At 40.9% G+C, this 19,895-nt stretch overlaps 1 protein-coding gene across 17 annotated transcripts in view; it reads right to left on the bottom strand.

Moving 5' to 3' along the window:
• The window catches only part of Spri (Src homology 2 domain-containing protein sprint), a 267,117-nt gene that overhangs the window by 44,025 nt on the left and 203,197 nt on the right, over positions 1-19,895 (bottom strand). For 5 of the 17 annotated variants that reach the window (XM_076426795.1, XM_076426798.1, XM_076426799.1 and 2 more), the window contains exon 2: positions 7,742-8,004. The exons of 10 other annotated variants lie outside the window; for them this stretch is intronic. In XM_076426795.1, coding sequence (XP_076282910.1) covers positions 7,742-7,866 — 125 coding nt within the window. In that variant the 5' untranslated portion in view covers positions 7,867-8,004. Of the gene's footprint in view, positions 1-7,741; positions 19,883-19,895 lie in introns of those variants that run through there. 2 more of the 17 variants (XM_076426796.1, XM_076426797.1) reach the window with 2 other exon arrangements.

Here is a 19,895-nt window from a genome sequence, read left to right as displayed (position 1 = left end):
GATGAGTTTAATTGACCTATTACCTGGAGAAACCGGGGAGAACGGAATAAACTGTTATCTCTCATTTCAGAAAATATCTGCGGCATTTCTATGGAAAGAAATGCTACCCTCGGGAGCTCCCTTTACCCGTAAGTGCACTATTGGGACCGATGCGTCTCCACTCACATTTATCCTAATCATTATTTAATGTGTTACTATTTATTGTAGAACTACTTGTGGATTTACATGAAGTTTCACCATCTCACTATTTGCCATTTCGGCGGAGATGAATATAATTTAATTGAATAAAGTTTTTCACAGTCGTGTACATTACGTACGTGTAGTGTTTTTAAAATTAAAAGTGGGAGTACTATTTATTACAGAATCTCACAATAATAAAAACAGAATGTACATCGTATGAAAGCGTTGATAATACTCTTTCACCAATCAAAACATTTAACAAAATTTCGTTTTCACTTCGAAAAATTCCAGCCGGAAGAGAGCAATAACTTTTTATGTAGTCGATAAATAGTCTCTTGCGAATTATCACGAAATATCTCACTGTGCCAGACACCAAACGATCATACATCCTGCAATTGCGTACAATTTTCAGTTTATAATACAATATAGATTGTAGAGCTCTCCCGTCAAGAATTCTTTTCGCACAATTACGTAAGAGTCCTTGGGTAGCCTAACAATCATCCTTCGCAATATTCTCTCACGAGTTCGTGCCTCGGAGCAATTAACCAGTCACTCGATGCCAGGCCGCGTTGATTCGACGAATCATTCCGATCTTTTTTTTTTTCTTCAGTTTGCTCATCGACGAAATTCGCCGGGAACGCGACAACAATCGACCACACGCGGCATCGTTCGACGAAGGATGCTCACTTCCTTTTCATCTGTCGATTTTCCCAGAGCGAGAAAAGAGTGCACACGTGCGTCTGCGTGTTCACGCGCCGTGCACGGGGAACCACTCGAGAGTCGCATTAGGGTGAACACCGCTGGTCGATGTCAACTCAACGGGGTCGTAAGTGGCATTAACACGACCCTTTTCTAGACCCCTAACCCCCTGATTTCATCGAGTACCGTTCATTGTTACGCGCACCGCACGCGATTCTTCTATTTCCCGAGAACATAATCAATTCTTGGTACCGACAGTGCATTAACTCGTCGTCGAACGCTGGGGTACTTGCGCCGGAAAGTTGGACGGAAGTCGATTTCACAAAATTCTACGTAAGTTGTCAAACTGAAGGAGATACACTCCTTTTTTCAGGATTGCAAGGATACGGGATTCGCCTTCTCATTTCTCGATAATACAAACAGGGGTTTGTCAGTAGTCAAAAACGCTAGATAAAAGATTGATCTAGGACGCTGTTTCCTTCAAAAGTCCTATTTTTTCGTTTACGAGGCGTAATTTGCATCACTCGGCAGCGTAATTTGCATTATTCGGAAGCATACAACTGCGCACGTAGCTATTTTCATAGCTACATGCTGCCGAATAATGCAAATTAGGCCTTCTACCTAGCGTTTTTGACTACTGAAAAACTCCGTGTTTGTATTATCGAGAAATGAGAAGGGGAATCCCGCAAGATTGCAATCCTGGAAACGAGTCTACAGCCGTAACTGTACCGATTACTGCGGTACCATGCTTCCATTGTACTTCATTCTAATATTTGTGCCCATAATTATGAAATTTATGCAAAATAGAAATGTTCTAAAATCATGTGATGTGAAATAACTGATAACATCATTTTTTCAATTTTGACTTGGACTAGAGTTGGGCAAAAATTTAATCAACGATTGACGACTAAATTTCTACTTCAATCGTTAATCGCAATTAACAATTAATCTCCTAGTTTAGTCGTTAGAGTTGCGGTTAACGATTAAATACTTATTAATCGTTAAAATTGCGGTTAACGATTAAATACTTATTAGTCGTGCAGTTAACGATTAAATGTCTACTTTGGTCGTTAATTGCGATTAACGATTACATTCCCTTCAATTGCAATCGTCAATCGGATAACTGATTAATGATTAATTGCTGAAATTTCCAAATAAAATACGGAATCAAAACTATAATGATTACTGACAAAAATGTAAACTGAGTTTAGGTGTACATTATACATATTATGATCTATAATATAAACTCTGTTTACGTGCTTTTATGTTTTTTTTCGACGATTTGTTGTTTTAATCAACGATTAACGATTAACTTCATCAATCGATTGAATCAACCGTCGATTTCTCGATGATTTCTTTTTTTAATCAACGATTGACGATTAACTTCATCAATCGATTGAATCAATCGTCGATTTTTCAATGATTACCTTTTTTAATCGTACACATTAATCAATCAATCATGACTACAATTTTAATCGATTAATGTCCAACTTTGACTTGGACCACTTTCATAATGATGGGCACATTTTTCCTAGTTTATCATGAAATAATAATATGTGCAAGCACTTTATGGAAGAATGATGTGTTCTGAATACAAAAAACGATTGATGCTCCTCAAAACCTAATGCAATCAATTATAAAAAAATGAGAATGATTGATAATTTTGTTTGCCTCGTCAGCGAGAATACGTTCTCATTGAATTGTACAAATATATTCAGGGCAAAAAATACGGCAGTAATAGGTACATTTACATAGCTGAATTGTATGATGCATTTCTATTGTATTATACTTCGGGAGTGGCAAGTATGATAACTGGCACGTTCCAGCCATTGATAAGATATGTAGACCGATTTGTACGCTAATTATCGATTAAGTGAACTGTCACGCAATGATTAATTCCGAGACAAAAGCTTTTCCGTCCTGGAATCAAGCACGAGGAATTCGTTGCGACATGTATTTATCATAAATAAATGGCGACACAAGCAGAGTCGGAACGCGACGCAATTCTCTACACCAAGGTTAAATTTCAACACTGAAATTTTACGTTTCCTTAGCTGACTCACTGCAGACATTCATGCTGATTCGAATATTTGTAAATCATTTAAAGCGGGAAATGGTAAATAAACATTGCTTTGCTCATAAGAAGGCAGTACAGAATGATGTTAAATGTAAATGAAAGAGGACTCGAGGTTACAATTTCTCAATCGTTCAGGATCGTGATTGTTTTTAGCGGAGAAAGAATAAAAAATTGAGTACGTTCCAACCTTTTTGGTATCATTATTTGAAGTTTGATAGGGCAGGTTGATTATATTCCTGGCTTCCCGTGAAGCGATTAAAACTGGCCGGGCTTCTGGGTAACGCGTTTAGTCGGAAGTGCAAACACAAGCGTCCAGAGTCCCATCGCGGCTCAATGAATCATGCCGTGATGTATGTATGTCTGTATAGCTGGTTGCGTTGCACGGAAAATGCAGCGCGGCGAGGTCGATGCTCATCTTTCGTCATGTCTACATGCATCGATTGTGTTGTCAACATTGCTGACAGACGTATGAACAAATCCGAAAAGCATTTAACATTTCCAGTTCTGGTGAAATTATCAATATTTTAAAGCTCACAACCTCTACTTTCCTCGGCCATTATTCATTCTTTTCTATGATATTTGTGCACGATATAGCAGGTGAAAAACCGAGGGCACGTTTTTGACGTACGTTCGCGATGTAATCTCATGTATGTATTATTGCAAGCATGGCAGTACCGTTCAAATCTCGATAAATCGACTAGGGGGAGCACCAATCCTCCAAAATTTTTCAAGTTTTTTACAGACGTTTCAATGTGAACCATTTTGGGCCAAACAGGTTTAGTTCCCAGTCGCTGTACGATCCAAATATCTTATTGTTGTATAAAAAGTGGACGATGGATGGAAAAAGTAGCTGTCTAAAATGACTCAAGCCATGTTGATGTACCATTCCTATTTTAACGAAATGATCACAGTTAAAAACGTCCGAGAATCTAGTATTATTAGTAGACTGCGGATTTTATGCATTTATGACAAAAATGGACACGTGCAATTTAAAGCGGTGGACATGTCAAAAATATTCAAGGACATCAAGGTATTACTTTCAGTTTAATAGGATAATTGAAAAGAAGAATACAATTTTTATCTGGCCCCTGTGTCCTGCAATCAATGCGAACATTTTTTATTTTGCATAAAGATCCGCAGTCTAATTATTAGAAAGGGCCTTAAAAATTAGTGAAAAACAGACGAAAGGTACACTAATCCGCGCGAATCTGCGTTTGGGCGGCGCGGCGCCCCGAAATTGCAAATTACCCCGGACAAAGTCCAGAAAATGCCAATAATCCCTTTCGGAAGCTTCCGTCTGCGCCGAAATCGTTCCCCTCGAGAAACCGCGCGCAAAGCGCGAATGCAAATATGAACGCGTCCCTGTCAAAGGGCTCCGGCGGCATAGCGAAGAAGCAGAGGGCCGTAAGTGGAATTTAAGCGAGCCCTTTCGTGTGCCATTCCAGGCCTCGTCTTTGATAGAGAGCGGCGGGAGTGAGAGCGCGGCCACGCGAGTTTCAGTCTCGTTACCGTTTTTCCGCGTTTTACGCGCCTTCCCGGCTGGAAAAAAATATCAGCCGCTTTCGCAGAACAGAAAGAGCAAACGGAACCATCCGATCGTGTTCGAGCAGCGGCGTTGAATTAATTAATTCTATCACCCTTCTTTCTGTCTGTCTGTCTGACCGACCCGCTCCCTCGAGAGCAGGGGGTTGCTTTTCAACCTTCGTCGGAATAGTTTCGGGAACATCTGTGAGGAAACTCGCATCGCGTCAGGCATGTGTTTAACAGATTCGGACGCTTTGTTCCTGCAGATTGGTGAACACGTGAAAGCATTACCCATCGGGGACCTGGCTGTCCATCGACGATTGCGTCTCTCAGACGTTCAAAGAACTCAACGGGGAACGCTTCTCGGTCGCTCGACACGCTCGTGATTTATCGCCCTTTTCTTTCCGCTTGTTTCAGATTCGCCCAGGTTCTCTTTCACTTTTCCACTTCAAGGTTTTCCCAAAATTCGAGGAAAGGTCGGTATGCTGACTGGTAGTCTTCACTTTTACGTATTTCTTAGGTACCTAGACTTTTTCACAGGGCTCTTTGTAGATGGGTGATGCACAGGGCCGCCGCGTGCGGTTGTGCAGGTTGTGCGCCGCACACGGGCGCTTCGTCGAAGGGCCGCCAAAACGTTAACGGGAAGGGCGCCTGTCGCTGTCACTGCGGCACAAAGCCTAATACATAGCAGAAGTAACAAATGTTACAGTGCAACGAGATTCTGGATTAAAAAAAAAAAGAAAAAGGTCATTCATTGTATTTTATTATCATGATCGGAAAAGGGCGCTAAATTTCTTTCGCACACGGGCGCCTCTTACCCACGCGGCGGCCCTGGTGATGCAGTAAATGTTAGCACTTCTTTTCTTCGCTGTTTTTAGAAGTCTTTCTTTGAACATTGACTTGCTCGGGAATAAATGAAGTCTTAACCAACCGGTTGAACACACACAGCATTTACATTTATATTTCTCAAGGACAACTTAAGGTATAGCTCGCTGAATTCGTCCTTGATTGATTGAAAAAAACATGAAAATGTGTTGATTTGAAAAGCCATCTAGTGAGTTATTAATACTCGTATTTAAAAGTTGCAGTCTTAACCGTTCTTTGGTCGACCACCCTGCTTTATCGGTGCACGCGACGAATCGATCGGGAGAGTAAACCAATGAAGAAGCTCGACGAATGAACTGTCACCGCGGGGAAATCGATTTGAATCAGCGGTTAATATGAAATATGATAGCAAAGTGGCCGACCGCGCGAAGCCCTTCGGTTTATTCTTACATAAGCCTCTTAGCCGTAATCCGCTTGGGCCTCTGCGAATAGACCCGAGACGAGATTCATTATTTCCTTTTTTTCTTTTTTTTCGGACGGGGACTAGTATTCCGTTCGAGGGTCGCGGCCTCGATGTAATAGGGCTCTCCCGAAGTAGATCCCAATTAGGGGGTGCTCCCCTTCGTCAAAATAAAATTCGGGAAAAATTCGGTAGGGCTCGATCTACAAAATGTATCGATTGCACTTTTTAAAATGATCTGAACCTCTAAATAAGTAATAATCAGAAGAGACACATGGTCCAGCATTGCCAACAAAATTATTGCAAAAATATGTAAAAACCCCGTCTAATTATTACTTACCTACAACGGGAAGCAGTCAGTGAAGAACAAAATAAAAATCACACTGATAATTGAAATTTAAATTTATTCCTTCATTTGCTGCTCCATTAATAAAGTTGATAGAAAAATCAGCAGAACTCTCTCTCGTTTAATTTCACCAAACCATTTTTAAATTTCCGAACGAAGATTCGATAATTTGATCGCATTTTTCAACCAACAACGTTCTAAATTGAAATTCTACTATTATATTTTCCAGTCGATCATTAAATTACACGTCTACAAAGGAAGCAAGAACATAAAGCAAAACACGCATACACGTCTACGGTTGGGGCATACGACACAAAGACATTTCCGCTACGAAATTAAAGCAGACTCCACGTCCACGGAGTTCAGGCGCGTTCAGCGTTGTAAAGAATTCTACGGATAACAAAAAGCGGTAGAACGTTGTTAAACGAAAAACCGCGCGATGCGTGCGCTCGTTGGAACGGACTCGTCGTTGTCGTCGCGAGAATTTCCATTTCCGGCGTTCGCCACCGGTCCACGGTGGTTGCCGGCGGCGGGATCAATAAATGCAGGTGCCGAGAATGGCAAGTGCAACGAGCGCGATCCGGAGTGCAGCTCGCACGGACGTATCGATTAATAATTAACAAGCCGTTTCGGGGCTCAGGATCGGTAATTTCCTTAGCATACGCACACGCACATGCCAGAGCTGGGTCAGTACAATGAGTTCAAGATTGTTTAACACTGAACCTACCGAGCATTAAAAGTATCCGATAAACATTAGTTTATGAAAATGGCAACAATAGATGCTTGGACAAGGAAATTCTATTATTTTTACCATAAATGAATTTTTCTAATCTCGATAATTGTAAAACATAAAGGTAACTGTAGTTACATTCTATGTACTATGGTTACATTCATCTGTCCTTCAATTTTGATAAATGTTGGTGATCATTATGACTTTGTACATTTGATTGATTTTATATGATGCTGATTTTATACGTTTATAGAGAAAATTACTGAACAGTTAAATTATTTCCAGCTTGTCACGATGATTAAGAAAATAAACGAACTGATAGCTTGAAATTAATGCTAGAAACTGTTCAGTATCGTTAAAACTACCACATGCATGGAGTTTATGCTACGACTGCGCAGCGTTAATCAAAATGGGGCGTATATTGGAAACAAATGAAAGAGGACAATGTTTTACTGCTACCTATAAGAAATATAGAGCTTCAAGTTTTTAATTGAAGTGTTGAATATATTTTTTCATGTCGTATCAAAGTGCATAAAAGCGATTTCATCTCTATGCTACGCAAAGCCAGTCAAAGTTATAAAAAATCGGAAGTGAAAAATACTGTACGTAGAATATCATTTTCAATATACAAAAAAAATGTATGCATTATTGTCTCCGATAAAATTCGCAGAAGTTACCAGAAATGTGATCCACGATCATTTAACCTTCTCTCCATATGCAGGATGCACAAATGCATTTTCTTTTTGTATAATTAAATTTCATATATATATTACATACTTTAAAAAAATCTATTGAATAATTTGGACAAGATGAAAGATGAATTGAACTGACAACGACCGCTGTGCGTAGAGAAAAAGAGTGAAAGAGGGATAAAGTGAGTTTTCAATGGGAAATGTTTACCTTTTGACGCCGATCTCCGCGTAACGACCCCTCGTTGCTCGAGTGGCCACGCTCCTCCCGCTTCCTGGATTTGTGTACAGCGTCAGTATGTCGCTGTTAATGTTGTTCAAAATCGGCGGCAACATTATTGCTGCCGCCAATATAATCCGCACTGTACAATTCACGGACCGATCACACACAAAGTTATTTATATCCCTGTCTTTCTCTTTCGCTTCCTTTTCTTCACTGGCGGAAGGATCTTCGATTGCACACGATTATCAGATCTGTGGAGAATTTCTACGTTGCTGACTGCCGTTTCATCCCACAGCGACTACCGGAGGAGGATTTCTCTCGCTCCGAGAATTGGTCGATCCGTGTCGAATCCGTCGTGGATGATCGAATGGTTCTTTCTTTTGTACAGTTTCGTTACTTCTACACTTTCTCACTACTCTAGATCGAGTCTACTTTTACTTCTATCTACTGGATATTACTAAGGAGTTACTTCGAGTTACAGTGAACCACGGTAATGTTCGGACACTTGTACAAGGACGATAACCTTCTCAATATCGGATCGTACGACTTGGATTTTTTTCGAGAAGTTGGAGCAATTATTTTCCTACAAGACGTGACAAAAATTTCAGAGAAAAGGTAACTTGTACTTTTAATGAAATTGACAGCTGTTTCCTTTAGAAATCTTATAGTAAATTAATTGTTATAACTTCTCGGATGAATTAAAACAGTTATCGTCCTTTTAAAACTGTCCGAATATTACTGAGGTTCACCGTATCTAAATCTGTGCTACTGATGTTGATCAATCAACTGCGGACCCTTATGCAAACGGACAATTTCAGATACTGGTTTACAGGAAAGAAAACACGCCTGTATCTCCAATGCACTAGGGATTTTACTGCGGATTAAGTTTCACTGGGATTCAAATCTCTACTTTACTGTATCTTATACTCGTCACGAGATCATATAAATGCACATACATACGCAGGTTATGAAAACCACTGAAACATTTTTACTTCCTTTTGTGTTCCAATATTCAATGCACGATTCGTATAGAATGTGGAATGTCACGCATCGAAAAATTGGGAACCGCTTTTACAGCAATAAAGTTTCGAAAATTCAACTTCCACGAATACGATAGAAGAAGCTGTTTTCAAATATAGCGTCTATAGCGAGAATCTATAATAATCGTTTATTGGTTATTGGAAAACAAAATATGAATTAGAGAATGTAATTGTAGAAACTGTTGCTCAATTTGTTAACGAGAGACTGCGGATCTTTATGCATAATAAAAATTGCTTGAACTGGAGCCACGTAAACAGTCAATTCTTACTTTGAGAAAAATAGATTAGCACTCTGAAATCATTGTAACTTTTCTACTGTTTTAAACTGCACCCACTCATTTTTCCCATAAATGCATAAAATCCGCAGTATACTAATCACTGATTATCTCTATCACCGATTTGATCGAATATTTTCTGCTAGGGGTACGTATTGTGCCATCAAGCAACCCCATCTTTGTTCTCCGCGTTATATCCGAACTACCGAGCTAAGCAACTCATAATTCCGAGTGAATAACGCCCACCTGACATTCCAGCGTTCATTTCGAAGAATTCCATTCGCTCGAGACCGGCCTCGTTTGAATTTTAGAGAGCCGAAAGTTCCATCAGCCTCCTCGGCGTCGCGAGCGAAGGGAAAAGGGTTCGGTCGTCACGAAAACGTCGGGGAATATGCCGTAGTCGTACGATCAAAGTTCTGGGAATGTGCGGATATAAAGGAAGGGATCGATGGGGTCGTGGAACGTGCGTTATTATCGATACCCGGCGATTCGAGAGACGCGGAGGACAAAAAGAAATAAAGAGGAAACGGCGGCGCGAGCGATTCGAGAAACGCCTCCGATATTGGACCAACGAAAAATGGCTGGGATGCGATGAGGTAAGAGGCGAGAGAAACCGACCGACGACTGTTCATCGATCCTAGACGACTACACGGCCGTCTAGATAAATCTGGACTCTTTTCGGGCAGTCTCACAAATAAAGATCGATTTATAGTATACAGGGTGTTCCAAAAAAATGTAGCTAAAGTCATTTCAAGTAACTTTTTCCTTTGCAAAAATATTCTCCGCGGCTTTGTTGAGGAGTGATCAACGACAAACACGGATCAATCAGAGCGTGGCGTTGGCATTGGCCGAGCCGGAGTCCGTTCGCAGTAGCTGCGCTCTGATTGGTCCGTGATTTTCGTTAATAACTCCTTAACGAAGACGCGGAGAACATCTTCGCCAAGGAAAAGTTATGTACTTCAAATGACACCTTTCTCAAAGGAATGATCCCTTTCAAGGAAGTACAGCATTTTTGGGACACCCTGTAGACACGTATCGAAGATACCCTAACGCCGAAAAAGGCGAAAATGGACGAGGAGGAGGTTCAGCGAAGGTCAAGAAGGTCGTGGAAGCTAGTGGTGGCTACGTCGAGTACTTCCATTCTGTACCATGTTTGTAAATATAACTGGTGAAAAATTATATATTGACATTTTCCTGGAATTTGAACTGCTCCCTACATAACAACTTTTCTGGATTTGTCTCGACAACCCTATACAGAGGAGGCGCCATCGAGAGACGCCTCCGATATTGGAGAAACGAAAAATGGCTGGACTGTTCATCGACCCTAGAGGACTATTTGCTCCAACGGGACACAATTCAGATTTCCGTATCATGCTTTTTTCCTGCTTTCCAACGCGTCCAGACTTTCCCAGCTGTGAGGGGATGCCGGAGGGAACAGGACCACCGGCGCCGGAGTTATGTTTTGTAATAAATGGACGAACGACGAGGGAGACTCTCAAGTGTTTTTCCATAGATTATGAACGGGGAACTGATCGTTATTATTCGAGTTACGATGTTTGAAAATCAAACATGAAGGATAGTGATTGTAACGACGGGGTTGGGCTTCAAACTGAACCCCCCCAATTCGAATCCAGCTCGATGGAGAGTCTTTGTTCGCTGTAGTTTGCCCCTTTCATTCTGGATCTTTTGTGATAGAGGTCCTTTATTATTAATGATTTATGAAAAGACTCGATGTTGAATGTTTATGGCAACGTGATCTTTCATTTCGGATCTCATTGATTACTATTACACGGTAAGGAGTTGTTTTATTAACTTCGATACTCCAGTAATAAAACGTACGCAAACTATTTTTGCACTAGTCGAATTGAATAAGGAGAATACTTTCTCTCTGCCCTCTTTTAACACAGCTTTCGAACACAAAATATTAAACAACAGCAAAAATTCTTTAAAATATACAGTTATCTCCTTCAATACTGGACGCTCTCCAAAAGACAACTATTTATTTTCGAGAAGTCAGAAAAATTTAGTTTACTGCACGACGTTGATGTTGAAAAAATCGCAATTCGTCGGAATTGCAGAGAAAGTGCTGAAGAAAGTTGTGTAAAATTTCTGCACTCTACCTTCCCCTTCCACCACGCTTCCGCCAAGTCACGTGACTAATCCGGTACTGGAAGAGAGGGGGTATATTTTTCCCCTCAACCGGCGACTCTGCGCGAAACAGGGATCTCGAAAATGTACCGGCTTCGATTTCTCGAGGTCTAGACTGCGAGCAACGTTTGACGTTCACATTGGGGAAGTTCCTAGCAACCGAGCTACCGGCTTGCCGCGATTTCACCATTGTCTACCGCGCGGGTAACGCTTCGGTAACGATAAGATCGCCGGTTATCCGTGCTCCCGGCGACGTTTTGTCCCTCGTCGAAACGACGGGACGGGACTGGAACAAGTTGCGCTCACCGCACCGCTACGATTGAAAATCTCGACGCGCGTGATCGCGTGATAAATAAAGGCCGCCGAGGGGTAGGCGTTTCAGCCTTTTAACTGCTGCGGTTTACGGTGATTCGACCGCGGAACAACGTGTCACGTACACGGCTTAATTGCGATCGATCAGCGCGGACCGCGTGCGAGTTACGCGCGGCGTACTCTCCGGAACCGGCATTAATATTAAATACGACATTCGACGTGTCCTGTCGATCACCACCGAGAGGAAACGGCGGATTTGTCGTTTCGAGGGCTAAAACCGTGTAACCCGTCACGGCTGCTGGCAAACACTCAACAATGCAAATGAGGTTTCGGGTACGAGCACCGTGTCAGATGATTCTGCGGAATTACGGACGCTTCCTCTGGGTTTCGATAGCCTATCAATTTCAATATTCAACGGGCGAAATACTGTGGGCTAGCCTTAATCCTATGACGAACGTCTTCGCAACCAGAGTAGAATTCGGAGTTACATGAATGTCTGATGTAGACTGCGGATCTTCATGCATTTATAGCCAAATTGAGTAGATGAAACTCAAGATTGTTGGAATATTTCAGAAATTGAAGAAGTCAATATGTGATTTCTCCTCTATTAAAATCATTAAAGGTGGAAATATCATTCCATCTTCAGCAGTCTTGTCTGAAGACAGTGAAAATTGATATTTAAGTGGTAAAAGATGTTCGGCAACAATCGCCAGGATTGAAACAGAGATTTCGTCGAACTAATTTATTAATAGGCTGTGAACCATTACGCCCTGATAGCGTGCAGACATTTTCGAAAGTACGTCAATTGCGGTGTTAATTGAATTTTAATATAATTTCACCTTAGTTTTTCGTTCACCGAGTCCATTCATAATGAAAACGAAAAGCTATTGCAATTTTCATCTCTATACAAAAGATGCAGTGCTGACTCACTCACTCACTCATCAACGCCCTGGCTAAACCCTTGGACCTAGAAAGCTGAAATTTTGCACAGAGGTTTCCTTTATGATCTATACAAGGGATAAGAAAGGATATTTCGAAATTCAACCCCCAAGGGGGTGAAAAGGGGTTGCAACGTTTGTATGAGGAATATTTTGTTCGTGGTCGGATTTACTTCATACTTGGTCTTAATGCTCTTTGATATAATTAATCAAACACCTGTTTCGGCATTTTAAAAAATGCAACCCCTAGGGAGGTGAAAAGTGGTTGCAACGTTTGTATGAGGAATATTTTGTTCGTGGTCGGATTTACTTCATACTTGGTCTTAATGCTCTTTGATATAATTAATCAAACACCTGTTTCGGCATTTTAAAAAATTCAACCCCTAGAGAGGTGAAAAGTGGTTGCAACGTTTGTATGAGGAATATTTAGTTCGTGGTCGGATTTACTTCATACTTGGTCTTAATGCTCTTTGATATAATTAATCAAACATCTGTTTCGACACTTTAAAAAATTAATCCCCTAAGGGGGTGAAAAGGGGTTTTGAAATCTAAGATGGCGGGATGACATAAAATTAAAACTCTATAGGGGTGAATGGGGGATTAAAAGGTTTTATGTGGAGAAACAATATCAATTTCCGAGGGCATTAAACGGTTTTCTGTGCGAGCGAAGCCGCGGGCAAAAGCTAGTAGTCTATACAAACGTGAATCACCTATTTGCCACGTATTGTATCGTGAAAACACTACAATAGGTTAACCGTAGTGTTGATCGCCAATGGCTGACTCACGACTTGTCAATGGCGCCGCGGGGGTCATCGATTGTATATGGTAGCTACAACTTACAGCCTACAGGTCAGTTACATCGCTTGACTTAATCCATCGACGTAGTTTGCAAACTTTGATGTAATCAAAGTAATTGCATTTGGCTACGTAAGATGAACATTTCGATATAAATCCAATTCAATTAAATAAATTCATGTATTATAATATTTGACTCGATTTAAAATCACTTTCTCTACAAACAGTTGTATTTCTGAATTTATCAAGAAACAAAAACTTCGCGTTCTGGTAAAGAAAACAGATTTCTTGGAATGACCTGAAAGTAATTCAACAAAATAAAATGAACACAGATGGACAAACACTATTCTGCGTCTATAAATTCTAGCATTTTTTCAGACGCACATGAATTGCATTGGAAGCAATATAAAATGCGGGACTAGAAACAGAACGAATACAATACACAACAAAAATGAACATATTAAAACAGAAACGATACACATTTACGTAATTTCTGTTTCCTACGGCTGACTTGGACTATTTTCATTTCGCATAAAAATTATCGTATACATTACTGTTCCAAAATTTCTCGTATTTTTCGGAGGACGCGTGTATCAAGATCTTAGCGTGAATTCTGGCGGAAGAACGTAGCTGGTTGGCCAACTATCTAACTTCCTCCTCGGATATCTCGAATGTTTCGCATCCGAGTGCACCTAAAACTGTTCGTTCATGAAGTAGCACGAGGTTCACGGTTTCCTTTCCAATTCCGAGACGAGTTCTCATCGTTCGAAATGATTTTCGAGAAGCCAGACCGATTAAACGAAATTAGGGAGCCGGTTGCGAGACACGGTTGGCCAGGCCTCAATCACGAGAACGACCAACGTCTGGGATCTACGGCGATCATATCCATGGCCGAGGCAGCTACGATCTACGCGCATTAACTGGCACGAATGCTAGAGATCCTCGTACAATAAACCGACCATAAAATCGTACGGTACGAGCGATCGTTCGGTTTCTCAGTCTCTTCCTCTTCCCCTCTCGGCCTTTTTCTCTCTCGTGTTGATTCGTCTCGTAAGAGGAAGAAAGATAGATAGAGATTACGACGTTGATCTTTATGCACAGGTTTGCAGCGAAGTTATGCAACGGGTGACACGTAACGAGCTTCAGAATGCAGCGTAGGAAAGTAGAGCGCCGAGAGCCGTTTCAAAATCAAAGTCTCGATGGTCCACGGTCGTTCAGAATACTCTTACAGCCACGAAAATGATACTTTGAAAATTGCAACTTCCGCTCGAACAACGTTCTCGCGCATTCATCGAGGACTTTACGAGTTCTGCGCACGTGTGAATTAACGGAATTTGATAAATGGATCGCAGATGCTTGCGCTAAGGTTGAGAGTTATGCACAAGAGTTTGGAATCCGAGGAACCTTCTGCGAATTTTGTGGACTAAGCTTCTCGAATATTCGGACAATTACTACTTTAATATACTTTAATTAGCAATGAGCAAGAATTGAAAGTTTAGTGTCTGACCATCAATTTAGCGTCGAGAAAGTTCCGGCCGGTATTGTATGCAGCCCGAAGCGTGAAGTTCACTGTTTCGACGAAGTACTCGTAAAAAGAACAAGGCGTTCTCATACATCGATTCCTCTTTTTTCATTCTTCGCGCGTCGGAACGGTAATTTATCGTTCTTTCGATAAAATTCATTTCTCAAACGCCACGTTTCAGGAAAGACACGCTCGCTGCGCTTCAAAGAACAATTTTTCCCACGTCACGGCACGCGATGAAAGAATCGCTCTCTCGATCGTCCTAGAATCGTGAGCTGTACCGCTTGAATCATCGTGAATCTAGTTCTTATAATTTCTTGCACGAATCTGCTGGTTTCTGCCGTTAAACGATACCGCTGTGAAATATAACCGGACTGCATATTTTTACGAAAATTCGTCAACTTAGACAAATGATAAAATGCATCAAAAAATATTTTTACACAGTTTGGAAGACACGTTTCAACTTTTTTTTGGATATCATTTGTTGTTCTTGAGATATTTCTATATGTGTGCAAAGTTCCATGATTTTTCTGAATTTACGTGCTCGATAAGTTCCCTTGCGAGGAAAGTAATCTTCTAGCTAGCTCCCTCGAGTCACGAGATTTCCCGTCACGTTCGTAATCCATCTCGATCGCGGGCCGATTTTCACGGACAGAAAGTAATTTGCCAGTTATACTGGATCTTCCAGCAGAAGATGAATTGTCGTTCGTGATTCTAATAAAGCGTGACGAGAAGATATTCGATCCATTACACGTGCGCCGGGATCAATCGGCGAAAGGTATATCTCGGAGAAAGTTCAATTCGCTTCGGTTTCCTTGAATCCTCTAACTCACTATTTACCACCTGTTCTCTCTCTCTCTCACGAGATATAATAAGATCGAGCTGTACACAAGTTAAATCGATTATCAAGACGCCGATATTGAGTCGATAAGGAACATATCCTCCGATTGCAACGTTATTACCACGTTTTTATTAGCTCGCTTTCTTTTTTATCTTCGAACAGATCCAATCTGCTATCACAGTGTGTACGTATGTACATAGAACCCTGTTATTTTTTCAGACAAGAGTATTAATTGGATCGCGCGGGTCAGTAAACAGAGATCAGAGTGGTCAGATTAAGACTTGTGTCCCCACTCTACCTTCCCCTTCTACCACGCGTGCATGTGTCACGTGACTAATCCGATACTGGCAAAGAAGGGGTAACTTCCTCTTCTCGACTCGAGTAAATTCCCCTCATCTGGCGGCTCTGCTACAGACGATCTTTTCAAAATACGAAACTCGAAAAATTCAATTTTAGCCACGGGTTTCCAGTCCATTGGAACGGATGAACACAAATGATGAGGAAACTGGCGTCGAGTGGAAAGCGGCGAACGCGAGACGAGATCGAGCAATCGAGTGCGAACGACTGCAACGAGCATTGATCCCAGACCCTTGGGCAGTCGGGAAACCCGGTTGCACCACCCACGACGACATCGAAGAAGCGACTTATCGTTATTCGGCCGGTGATAAGTGATAAGTGACGCGCGACGCATGCGACGTCACCGATAAAAATCGCCAAACCGGACGGAACCGTGACAGCAATTCAGACACACACGACTCTGTGAACGAACCATTCCGAACAATTTTGCTTTTTTTTACCGATCGATAACTCCGATAACAGGATATTGCGAGCGGAAAGGGCACTTCGAATGGACGAGAGGAGAGCTTTTCGATCGCTGTCGTTCAAACGAGGTCGATTGTTATGTCCTGAAAGTACGATCGTCCGGTCGGATGAAGAATCGTCTTTCTGGAAAGTATCTCGGCGGTCGTCAAGTGTATAATTCTAGGCTTTATTTTGACTAGTTTGTGCAATAAATACGCGTAAATTAAAGTAGGTATGTATTTGATTCTCGTTTGAGGCTAAAAATTCGTTAACATTCTTCATCAAGGTAACATTGATGAAATTTTAATCGAGGATTATGAACGAGAAGTCAGTTTATTCGGAAATGCAGTGCAGTTCACGAGGACTCTTCTATCTCTAAACCACTCCGAAACGGTCGGTGTACAGGCCGGTTAACAAGCGACGCGTTATCAGCGCGAGCTGCAGTCGGCCGATAGTGCTACTAACAGGGGAGATTATCGGCGCTGCGACAACAGAATCAGATAATTCGAGCCATTGCTTCCTGGTAGACACCTTTCTCAGCCTACGAAGGCAGGTTACTATAGTCTGTTGATCGAAACCAGCGTCGAATGCTTTGGTAATTGAAATACCTGTAAAACACTGAACACTTCTACCGAATACCTCGGCGTTTTGTATTTAATCACGGAGTGTGAAATACTTCTATAATTTGTGTTCAACAGATCGTCATTAGTATACTGCTGATCTTTATGCAAAATAACATTTTTATACATCAATTGCAAGCAACAGGAACTAAGTAAACATTTATTTTCCTCATTAATGATTTTTATGTGTTAAAAATAGTATGTATATCGGCATTGTTAAACTCTTTTAATTTTTTTCCTGTTTTGAATTACACCTACTCATTTTTGTCATAAATGCATAAAATCCGCAGTCTAGTCATCAGACAGCGGATCTTTAAGCAAAATAAAAATTTTCCACCTGAATTGCTACAAACTGGAGTGAAATAGAAATTGATATTCTTTCTTAACATATTAGCTGGTTAAAGATAATATAACAATAGTCTCAAATTCTTCTAATGTGTACACATACTATTATAACTACACCTACTCATTTTTGTCATAAATGCATACACTGAGAAAAAAATCCTGTCGAAACAAAAAAAATATATGTTGATTCAGTAAGATGTACTATTGAATAGTGCCAATATCATATGAACTTATTTTAATATTTAATACTATTGAATTTCAATAGCAAAACTCATTTCCGCCAATCATATAAGCGAATAGCTTGACATCAATCTTTCAAAAAAATAAGATATAGCCTCAAACCAATTCCAGTATAAATCAATACATTTCTCAAATTTTTTTAACAACATATCTGATTGAAGGAAAAAGATAAATATTACGAATAATAATGTACGGTATTGAGTCGAATAATATTTTCAATCATTTCATGATAGACAATTCAAATACATCACGATTTGCTTCTAAATTTCATACTAGTGAAAAGAATGCATTGATATTCATCGAAGTAAAAAAATTACAATAACACGCGTGTCATTGAAGTAACTACTTTTTTCTCTCAGTGTAGAATCCGCTGCTTGCTCGTCGCACAGAGATCATCTTCCTCAAAAATATTTGCACGTGATGTACACTGGGAACCTTGAAGACCTATCTTTCCTCAAATGCTGCGTATTCGAACGTCGCCAAAAATTCTCAAAAATGTCATTGCACACAATTCCTTAAAAATTCATGTGAGACTGTTTTCACAGTTTCGTAACGTACGTGTAGCAGTATCAGCTACAAGCGCATCCGCAGTCTACTCGAAGCGTTTGCTTACTTAGAAGAGAGCTACTATGTTCTGCAATGTAGTTCAAGTGGTTCGGGTTTCAAAGAGCAGACTGTAATGAAAACTATCCGATCCGTTTTTTCCTCCGTTTCATCTCAAGAGCATAATACCCGGACACCATTCGTTTGAGCATGAACTCCTGTTCACGATCGAAGATTTTGATCGGCAGAAGTAATCGACCACTTTCTAGGTATCGTTCATCTAATTGCTTCTTTTATGGAATGCCGATCTATAACCGAAGTGCCGACGGAGAATCGGTGCCTATTCGTCAGGTGTAAACCCTCATCAACGATTTCTACCAGCAGCCTTCGATGCTTCCAGCACGTTCGTGCCCGGAAGTATACATTTACGTCTAACTACGTTAGTTTTATCGGCGCTTCATCGAATCTCGAATATTCCATAAGTACGAAATTGATTTGTTCGAGTTTTATTGAGAGTACGAAGATTCACGGACAGTTTCACTTACTCCGTTTACTTTCTAATCACTCTTGAACCCAGCTGTTAACAGACGAATCATTTCATATGCTTATCTCCGCTCGTGAATCTACGAACTCTCACTAGTTAATGCGCATCCCTGCCAAGTGTACAACACGATACTCTGGTCACGCCAGTTTAATCAGAGTTGCTCTCGTACCCTACGAAACAGTCCTAAAAAGCCAGAAAACCTACTCTTCTTTTACCAAGATCTCTGCCAACAAGTTTTGATGCATCCTCATTTTCTATAATTTTGCCAAAGTCTCCTTCATCAAGAACCATCAGCTACTCATAGCAGTATAGTTAGAATCGCCCTTGAACCCCAGAAAAATGGTTCTGAAAAATCCAAGAAGCCTATCCTCGGTTATCCAAGATCCCTATCAAACAAATCTGAACTGATCCCCACAGTATCCCTATAATTACCAATGGTCTTTCAACATCTAATAAGGGATTGCGAAGGAACCGATAGAGGTATTAGTATCGAAGGTAGTGACTGGAAAGCAGGGCAAAAAGATTACAGATTGCAGGGAAGGCTGCGACAGAAAATGAAAGAGAGAAAGGAGAGAAAACCAAAGAATAATAAACTGTCGGATAAGGTAACTAGTAAACTGCGTATTTTCTGCATTTTCTTTGGCAAACACGAGTAGGTAAAACACAAAGAAGTTTCCAAAGATTCGATGACGCTGTACGTAATTTGTTAAAATAATTAAGTACTAATTTCGCGTAAATGTCCGCAGTCTAGTACGCCAGAACTCCGTTTATACGAACAAAATTTTAGCACAAATCCTGTTACACGAGTTCCAATTCAACCAAAATCATAGTCGATAGTGAGAGACAGGTGGTCTCCCGACAGGTTCGTATAAATGAAGTTCTACTGTAATTACATACTGAAATGAAAACGGGTGAATGTGTAGAACGTTCAGGTTAAGGTCTATCGTAGGTCCACGTCGGATTCTTAACCTCGAGGCAGAATCAATAAAAATTGTGGTGTTCAATGTTCATTAATTTGAAAGTCGCCTAATGGACAATTACAGGGAGCAGAGTCCCGACGAATGCGAAGCCTGTTCCCCCCACCGCTGATCAGCTAGCTACTCAGATTGCTCTATCCTCATCCCGTCAGGGTCTTGGAACAACCGGGGTACTGTCTAGTCGCCGGCTCAAACGGAATC

The sequence above is a fragment of the Lasioglossum baleicum genome, chromosome 7, assembly GCF_051020765.1.
Source record: "Lasioglossum baleicum chromosome 7, iyLasBale1, whole genome shotgun sequence".
NCBI lineage: Eukaryota > Metazoa > Arthropoda > Insecta > Hymenoptera > Halictidae > Lasioglossum > Lasioglossum baleicum.
The sequence above is the reverse complement of the archived record's forward strand: the minus strand, read 5'-3'. Positions and strand labels throughout refer to the sequence as shown.